Raw genomic sequence first — 10,084 nt, 5'->3', positions numbered from 1 at the left:
ACATTGTACCATCAGTGAATCAAATTTCTCCTATTAATTTAGAAGTGACCTTCCGGTATGTCAAAAGGTGTTTGTAGTAATAATAAAGATACTTAATAAATTATGGTACCTTTTATTGAAAAGGTTTAAAATAAAACTTACCAACCTTAATCACGTATAACAAATACTTAAGTCCTTTTGCGTTGACTAATTTACGCAAACATGACCTGAAAAAACACACATATCAATAAAAAGACTATAAAAATTGGAATGATAACACAAAGAACCAAACCAATATACATTACCTGGAATGGAAAACAGTTTTCGGCAATGGTTTATTAGCAGCATGCTCGCGCCCGATATCATTTTACCACTTTTTAAACACAAATTTACAGAAATGCAACTTCATAAGTATACAAGAAGATCAGATTATCTTAAGCTACCATTAAATTTAACCCTTACATGTGTGTGAGCAATATATCATAAACAACAAGGGCAAACAGTGCACTTTGTTTCTCTAACGCAGTACCATCCTGAAAAATATACAAAAATCTAACTATAAAAAATGTAGACATCGATGAAACAAAACCAACCAATCCAACAACAAGTTCGATTCTTAAAAATAATTACCTCTACTTGCTCACTTCCATCAGTACCTTCTAGATCCATTACAAGTGTGCAAGGTTCCAAACCGGTACATCTTGCTAACCAAACCCCTTTGGTGGTCTGAGACCCGATGACAAGAAATGAGAGGTGAATAAAAATTTATGCCAAAAAAACATAACCAAATAAAAAGTTCAAAATATAGCCTACTAAACGATCCAATTGCTTAAATTTGGAATGAAAAAGATGATTTAGAAGTGCACTTTTTACCTGCCAAAAAACGAAAGCATGAATTTCAGAACATACACAAATTTTAGGCAGAAATCATAATAACAAATGAAAATATTTAAGTAACAACAAAGTATTTTGAATCATGTAAAGGAAATAAGTGAGACAAACCACTACTCTGTGGACCCATGTAGACACAACAACATATGATAGTCAACTCTAGAAAGGTTTTGGTAAACGGTCAAACCGACAAAGGGACTCTAGAAAGGTAATGTCATATCGAAGTCGTCAACTTTAAAAAGATTTTGGTAAGCCATTATTAAAACCGACACCGGAATTTTTTTCAAGCCAGGCATAAAGCAATATCAAAACCGCCAACTATAAAATGATTCTTCTGTCACTGAAACAAACAATGAAAGTTTTACAAGCCAAGACATAAAACCATTTCGAAACCAACATTTTTAGACAAAATTATGTAAACTGGCATCTAAACCCTCAAGGGGAGTGTATTACTAACTACAACACAAGCCATATCAAAGTTGTCAATATTTAACATATAGGCAAACCAGCATCGAAAATACCAAAGCTGTCAAAATATCTAATAGATAGGCAAACCAGTATCAAAATCGAAACCGAAACCGAAACCGCAAAGAGCTTTTTAGAAGCCAAGAAAATATCAAAACCCACAATGTAGACAAATTTAGGTAAAAGTTACATCGAAACTGTCAATCATAAAACGTACAAGGGACTTTTTTTCAAAACCTGTCAATCTAAAGATTTATGCAACAAAAGATCCAAACCAACAAAAAAACACCACATAAATGGACTCAAAATCGAATGAAACAAATTTTTGAGTCTCAACAATATGTTCCCCCAATAGAAATTAGGGCTCAATATTGTAGCAGAACAGAGGTTACAAAAGGCACATAATTTACTCCACATTTACTTAAGAGTTCAATGTTTTGCCAAACGTAATCTTTAAAGAAAAGAGATCTCATTCAAACATGTACCCATTTTGACTAAAGTCGGAATCAAAGATTCAAGAAAGTAAAAATCAAACATTCAACAATGTCATAATCAAATATTCAAGAAAGTCTGACTCAAACATTGAAGAAAGTCAATCAAACATTCAAGAAGATCGAAATCAAGCATTCAATAAATTTGGATTTAAAACATTCAAACAAGACACATCAAACATTCAATAAAACCATAATAAATGGATGTCTAAAATTAACGGACTAGATTAGTGGTTAGTAATTAAAGGAGATGTGAATTAAAAACCTTATTTATTTATTTATTTTTTGGTAAAAAACAGAAATTAAATATAAAATTTTCACGAAAAAGTGAAAATTAAAGGAGCTACATCAAATTTATTTATTTATTTAATAAATATAGAAGATAAATAGATAAATACGGAGTAGATAAATAGATAGATAATAGATAATATAGAATACGAATAAGAATAAGAATACGAAATTAAAGGTATTTATTTATCAGAAACCTAAATCACCCAACTATTAATCCTCAATCTTTCTCGATCGATCTATGAATAATTCTATTAAGCAATCATCATGCCTCAGGTAATTCAACTGTCTGTTTGTTTCTATTTACTCGTTCAATCTTCACCGTTTGATTCACTGTATTTTACTAAAGTTTTGTAACGATTTACTCATTTTTTTTATTTTTTTTTTTGAAAAGCAGCAACGATTTACTCATAATTAGGGTTTGTAGACGGACTAATTGATTTATTGAATGATATTTTTTGATTTATTGATACTGCTAGGTTAATGTTTATTTGTCAATTTAGGGTTTACTTTATGTTAATGGTTTGGATTCTGTTGTGTTTTTGGTTATAGGTCAATGGGAAAGATGCTACGGTCAAACCTGAGACTTCTACTGGTATGTGTTTTGATGTTTAGTTGGTGGTGAAGATATAAGATATGGATATATGAATAAATCGTCGTGCGTTCCGTTGGACCCGAGTTCTTCTAGGTGGACTTTCCTCCTCTTCGTCGGACAAGGTGCTATCGAATAGCAAATCTACACTAGCGGCTAAAAACTCCATTTTTTTTTTATAACAACGAAAGTGTTTATGTTTATATAAATTAAATTGATGAAGTAGAAAGTATAAGAAAGGTGTGGAAAAAATGGTTAAATGTGTATGTATTTATAGGAGGAGGAAAAAAAATAAAAATGGCAACGGCTATATTTCTCAACGGTTTAAAACCTCCACCAATCAGCAAATGCCACGTGCCCAAACCGCCCTCCCTCACCCCCGTGATCCGGCGACAAACGCCGCCGCACAAACGCCCACCGCCGCCCATTTCCGGCGTTTGTGGTGGCGTTTGTGGCGGCATAGGGCTGAATGCCGCCACGTTATATATGGTCTTAATTGAACTCACAAGATGTGCTTTAGCTATGAAGCTCAATTAAAAGTTTTCAAATTGAATTATTTATTTATTTTAATTTTATTTTAATGCAGAAGCGAAGACTGACCCAGCCGTACTGTCCATGCCATTTGACTGTTCATATATGGCTGCTCTAATTAGTGTATGATACTTTCTATCATCCTTTATGAGTTAAAGTAGTTTCATCTTATTGAGCTGCAAGTATTAGTAAACCGTGTAGAATAGGTTTTGTATATAAAGTGTCCTTATGTATATTGGTTTCCATATATAATGAATTGTTTTAGAGGTAGGATAGAAATCCCTAACCGATAGGGATACACTTACATATGCGTTGAATAAATAGGGCATTCTGCAATCAGTTGGTACAACACATTCATTCATTCTAGTATCAAGGTGATTTACATATTTCTATCTTTTGGGGGTGGTGGTTATAGGATCCAATTTTTAATGAATTATCAGAGAAAATAGCAAAAGATGCTACATTTAAAGAACTGGTCGAGCAACTCCAAAAAGCTATCCATGGTGCTGATGAAGGTGTTTTACTGTTACAGTTCAATTATTTTACCATTCTGCAGGTTATGCAGAACCCACAATCAGTGGACATGGTTGTGCGCCTTGTCATATCTATAATCAAGGTACTATTATTAATATTCAATAAAATCGTGTCATCTTATGTTGTTGTGGTCATGTGATACAACATTAATGGATATATATATATATATATATATATATATATATATATATATATATATATATATATATATATATATAGTGGTAGGATCAAGAGGGAAGTAACCAATCGGGGGGAAGCAAAAACTTTTTTTTTTCTTTTCGTTTTTTGAAAAAACTTTGTTCACGAAAATTATAGATGAGATGAAAATATGAACATTTAGTAGAGACACTTTGTGATAAATGTTTTTATTTTGGCGGGAAAACGCTCGAAGAAGTAATATATAACAATTATCGTGTTTTTTGAGCGTATGTTGAGGTTTTAGCTATTGGGGTTTAGATATTAGGGTTTATAGGGTTTAGATATTAGGGTTTAGAAATTTAGGGTTTAGGGTTCAGATTTAGGGTTTAGATTTAGGATTTAGATTGAGTTTTTAACACCATAAACCCAAAACACCAAACCCTAAACCCTAAACCCTAAACCCTAAATCGGGCTAAATTTTACTTCACAAAACATGAAAAAAAAAACGTTCATATTCTTCACGAACAATATTATCTTGAATGTTATTTTTGTCGATCGTTTTCCTTCCTAAATAATAACATTCATCACGAAGTGTCTCTTCTAAATGTTCATATTTTCGTGTGATCTTGATGTCGGGAAAAAAAAATTCCCAAAAAAACGAAAAAAATAAAATAAAATTTTGCTTCCCCCGATTGGTTACTTACCCATTGATCCTGCCCATATATATATATATATATATATATATATATATATATATATATATATATATAGTGGTAGGATCAAGAGGGAAGTAACCAAGCGGGGGAAGCAAAAACTTTTTTTTTTTTCGTTTTTTGAAAAAACTTTGTTCACGAACATTATAGATTGGGATGAAAATATGAACATTTAGTAGAGACACTTTGTGATAAATGTTTTTATTTTGGCGAGAAAATGCTCGAAGAAGTAATATATAACAATTATCGTGTTTTTCGAGCGTATGTTTGAGGTTTTTGCTATTGGGGTTTAGATATTAGGGTTTAGATATTAGGGTTTATAGGGTTTAGATATTAGGGTTTAGAAATTTAGGGTTTAGATTTAGGGTTTAGATTTAGGATTTAGATTGAGTTTTTAACACGAACGGTTTAGAGTTTAGGGTTTAGGGTTTAGGGTTTGGTGTTTTGGGTTTATGGAATAAACCCAAAATACCAAACCCTAAACCCTAAACTCTAAATCGGGCTAAATTTTACTTCATAAAACATGAAAAAAAACGTTCATATTCTTCACGAACAATATTATCTTGAATGTTATTTTTGTCGATCGTTTTCCCGCCTAAATAATAACATTCATCACGAAGTGTCTCTTCTAAATGTTCATATTTTCGTGTGATCTTGATGCCGGAAAAAAAAATTCCAAAAAAAAAAAAAAAAAAAAAAATTTTGCTTCCCCCCGATTGGTTACTTCCCCATTGATCCTGCCCCAAAACACCAAACCCTAAACGCTAAACCCTAAACTCTAAACCGTTCGTGTTAAAAAAACTCAATCTAAATCCTAAATCTAAACCCTAAATTTCTAAACCCTAATATCTAAACCCTATAAACCCTAATATCTAAACCCGAATAGCTAAAACCTCAACATACGCTCGAAAAACACGATAATTGTTATATATTACTTCTTCGAGCGTTTTCCCGCCAAAATAAAAACATTTATCACAAAGTGTCTCTACTAAATGTTCATATTTTCATCCCATCTATAATGTTCGTGAACAAAGTTGTTTCAAAAAACGAAAAAAAAAAAAAAAAAAAATTTGCTTCCCCCGATTCCCCCCGATTGGTTACTTCCCTCTTGATCCTACCACTATATATATATATATATATATATATATATATATATATATATATATATATATATATATATATATAGTCAAAAGTTCAAACGAGAACCACAGAAAGGGCGAGAACTGCGAGAACTTTTAATTTATAAAGATTTTCACATGTGAGTAGATTGAATCACCCGTAAATGTTGATGAAGAGTATGAATGAACATAAAATAATAGTTTAAAAAAACTTATTTAAGTCCGTTGTCAACTTGTTTGCACATGACAAGATTTCCTCTAGTCCATTGTTTTATGCGGTTGTTCTTCCCCTGATTGAAGTTATCCATTGCCAGTTTCCTATTAAGCTTTCCCCATTATTTTGAACTCTTTCACAAACCAAGCAATTTTTTGCGGGGTTCATAGCATACAGTCTAGGGAACAACGAACATAGAGGCTCAGTTGCGTTAGGCAACCATTTTTCTTTCCAAAACAATACCGGATTTATAATCATCGCTACGTATTCTTTCATCTTCCTCTTGAATCCATATCTCAGATGGGTCCTGAGATTTGCATATTCCAATGATTCTCCACAATCTTTACCATTGCTGACTTTGCTAATCTTGTTTTCCAAACGTGAATGGATTAGGTATTTCAACCTCGTCAAGTTTGAGTAATCTGAATCCATTATTTCCCCCCATTTACTTATCAATTCATCCACTTGTGAGTAGTCTTTTAAAGGAGTCGATAGTTTGTCAACATACACCCATGATAATCGGCCAAGCTGAGCATAAATTTTCGTTACAGGGGATATAACATATCCACCCAATTAAGCAACCATGATGAGCAACCATGATGAGCAACTCATGAGCGCATTCGTGGCATCTGCCTTAGACTTCCATTCCATAATTATGGACATTCCACCCATATACCTTAGGACACAATCCCCAATACCTTCAACTGAACAAATGGAACGAAAATTTCTAAGAATTTCAATGCTTTTTATGTCTCCTATTAAGCATCTTTCCAGGTAATCATGGTCAATATTGCCTGGCTCCGTGATTATTTCAGGTATGCGTTCCTGTATGCCGCGTGTTTGCCTCGCTTCCATTCCATTTGTAATTTTGAGCAGCAGCCGTTTGGTTCACCTCAGGTCTGCTTGTATTAGCTTGCATTCGAGATGAAGATGGGCTACTTCTTTCAAATCTTGCCTTGTTTATCTGATGTTACCCAACTTTGTCGTCAATTCCTTTTCTTCCCTTTTGAATCTTACAAAGCCGAATCTTTTCCCACTTTTAGATCTTTTTTGTGCAATGAAAACATCCATTACTTGGCCAAACTTCGTTAACAATTGGCAAAGCATACTATGATTCCAGTTCTCCGGGAAGTTGGAGAAGTAGAATGAGACTCGTATGGATTTCATGATTTTGCTATCTTTTTTGAACTGTAGTCCATCCCTCATCTCCGGCCATCTTTTTTGATGTTAAAAACTAAAACCGGAAAAAATACTTTGATAATATGGCCCAAACTTAGTAGTCCAATATATTTTTATAATTCATAAAACCTTAAAAACTAAATAAAAAAACCAACAAAAAAAATTAAATAAATAAATAAAAAATCATACATCTCAACTCAACATTGATATTGATATAATTTTTAATGAGAGGAATTAATTAATTAATTACTGATACTTGTGATGTCGCAATTAATTTAATTTGTAGGTGAAATGTGCTCGATTTCTTCTTGAGGCTGGAGCAAAGCTGGATGCATCGGATATAAACAAAAATACGCCCCTCCATTATGCCGCTAGTTATGGAAGGAAAGAATCTATTGCCCTCTTACTTGATTATGGTGCATCCCTGTAAGCTTCTTACCGTTTACCTAATTCACATTCCTTCCCTATATTGCATTTATATTTGACTTTTAAAATAATATTTAATTTAATTTATGATGATGAAATGAATGAATGATGATACACCACAATATATAGCCTACAATCAAGCATTTATATTAACCAGTAGCCAACCCATTTGAAAACGAAGAAATCATCTCAGCTAGAGGCCCCCCCCCCCCCCCCCCCCCCCCCCCCCCCCAAAATTAAACCATAAAAAAAAAATCTATCAAATCTACTCTTAAGCCATGTTGACTTAGTCGTTGACCGAACTCGTCTCCTGATCTAACTAAACCGAGTTTTACAACAATGGTTGGGTAATGCTTATCTTTTTTTTTTCTTCTTTTGTTTTTTAATTAATACCTACCAGTGCTTAAGAAGTACTCCGTATTTTTAAAGTAATTAATATTGCAAGATTAAAATCTAATATCGACATGTTCAGTCTGTTTCAACATCCAACCCATACAAGCCCAAACAAACCTTATATGTTGGTCAAAGTTGCTACTTGTATTTTCAGGTTTTTCTTGTGGTATTAAATTTTGATTTTCTTGATTTATTAGTACTCTGCAAAACAAGGACGGAAGGACACCGTATGAGGTCGCGAAATTTTACAACCGGAATGAGGTGCTAACGCTGCTCTGAGAAGGATGCTTTCCTATAAATGGATCTTTGGTGGCACAGGGTGTCCATTTTTTTGAGTTTCTTATTTTGAATCATCATACATATCATATCCTCGTATTTGTTTTTTCTTGTAAAGAAATTACTTAGGGTGCGTTTGTTTACCTCAGCACTGAATGATGAACCATTCAGCATTCAGTGCGTTTGTTTTTGACATCTGAATGACATATGGTGCTGAATGGTTCAACATTCAGTGCTGAACCATTCAGAGATAAAACACTCTCTTAACCATTAAGAGGCTAAATTTTATGCAATATTCTTCTTAAATCGTATTCAGAACACTTATCAAATAAGTACATTGAAGTTTTTTGTTAATTTTTTTTTTTTTTTTTTTTTGAAAGGCAATAATTCATTGATAAAATAAAAACTAGCAAGAAGCTAGTATTACAAGATCCCTAAAAGACTCCACGACCAACACCTCAATTCTTAAAAAGATCTTACAACTCAATTCATGATACATCGATCTCGACTAGGTTCTTAAAAGATCTTACAACTCGGATTCATAATACACTGACCTCGACTAGTACAACAAAGTGGTTACAATCAAACAATCTAATAATCTACCGTCATCAATCAACACCACACAATACGGCAATCACTCGGTAGAAAAATGTAAACAGGTAAAAACTAACCAACGACCACACAACGATAAATGAGACAATACCTGCTGAAACTTTAAACCAAACAATTTCGATCACGCAATCTAACCAAGTGTTGGTATTGTGAGATGTAAAAATATTTGCGGAGAAAACTATAATCGTAAAATCATATCCAATATTCACGACTTGAAATCCCGAACAACTAAGTCAACAAGAAACCACAATAATGAAATTCATTCCACAAACCAACCATCGATGTATGAAGCCACCAATTTAACTACACAAGCATAAACCTCAAAATATAATGATCATGCACCTTAATGATAACCATAACAATCTCACATCTTGATCCCGACGACCACTCCACCACGAACTAAAAAAAACATCCAAAAGAATCCGAAAACACCAACACGAACCATCGATAACCAACACCCAATATCACAACCTTAAACCACCAAATCTACTAATCGGAGCAACTCAAAACCATAACCCGAACCACCCGAAACCATTACCCGAATCACCCAAAACCGTTACCCAAATCACCCTAATCCATAAACATGATTTCTTAATTTAATTATATGACGAAAGCATGAGATCAACTTCACCCAAAACACCACAACAATTAGTTCATCAAATAGCTGTTAACTTGCTAAAATTCCAATGCAAGGGAGAAATAATAATTGATCGTTCTTGAAAGGACCCGTCCTAATCCACCTGGACGAAGTCATCAACATTTGGTCCCATTGCGATGATCGGCTCCAAGTAATGTCCTTATATTGAGCAAATGCACAGCGGAAGACTTAATTCATACCTGAGAATAAACATGCTTTAAAGTGTCAACCAAAAGGTTGGTGAGTTCATAGGTTTATCATAACAATCATTTCAATATGTTAATAGACCACAAGATTTCATAATCATAAATATAATACACTCGCAAGTGTATGTAAAGCATTCTAAGTGGTTGAGCACTTGGTAACCATACTTAACATTTAATCAACGTCGCATATTCCCTTTATTATGAAATCTCACTACACCGTACCAAGTGTAGTCACCAAAATGAAGTACTGTGCAACCGTTGAATACTGGTCGTCCAGTCCGGTTGGGGTTGTCAGACCCGATAGATCTATCAACAGGATTCGCGTTTACAATACCCATGTAAATAGTAGTTACCAAGCTACAGGGAAGTATGCAGTGGTACAACTCAACGTAGAATATATT

At 33.5% G+C, this 10,084-nt stretch overlaps 1 protein-coding gene across 2 annotated transcripts; it reads left to right on the top strand.

The window, feature by feature from the left end:
• Positions 1 to 2,557: 2,557 nt before the first annotated feature.
• Positions 2,558 to 8,380, top strand: LOC139882601 (uncharacterized). Of its 2 annotated transcripts, none has more exons than XM_071866893.1 (5): positions 2,558 to 2,802; positions 3,293 to 3,360; positions 3,653 to 3,853; positions 7,420 to 7,559; positions 8,150 to 8,380. In XM_071866893.1, exons 2-5 carry the CDS (start codon positions 3,322 to 3,324, stop codon positions 8,229 to 8,231), a joined length of 462 nt encoding a protein of 153 aa, XP_071722994.1. In that variant the 5' UTR covers positions 2,558 to 2,802; positions 3,293 to 3,321; the 3' UTR covers positions 8,232 to 8,380. The 2 variants fall into 2 exon arrangements, with proteins under 2 accessions (XP_071722994.1, XP_071722998.1); XM_071866897.1 differs by having other exon boundaries at positions 2,559 to 2,802; positions 3,794 to 3,853.
• Positions 8,381 to 10,084: the final 1,704 nt, after the last annotated feature.

The sequence above is a fragment of the Rutidosis leptorrhynchoides genome, chromosome 1, assembly GCF_046630445.1.
Source record: "Rutidosis leptorrhynchoides isolate AG116_Rl617_1_P2 chromosome 1, CSIRO_AGI_Rlap_v1, whole genome shotgun sequence".
NCBI lineage: Eukaryota > Viridiplantae > Streptophyta > Magnoliopsida > Asterales > Asteraceae > Rutidosis > Rutidosis leptorrhynchoides.
The sequence above is the reverse complement of the archived record's forward strand: the minus strand, read 5'-3'. Positions and strand labels throughout refer to the sequence as shown.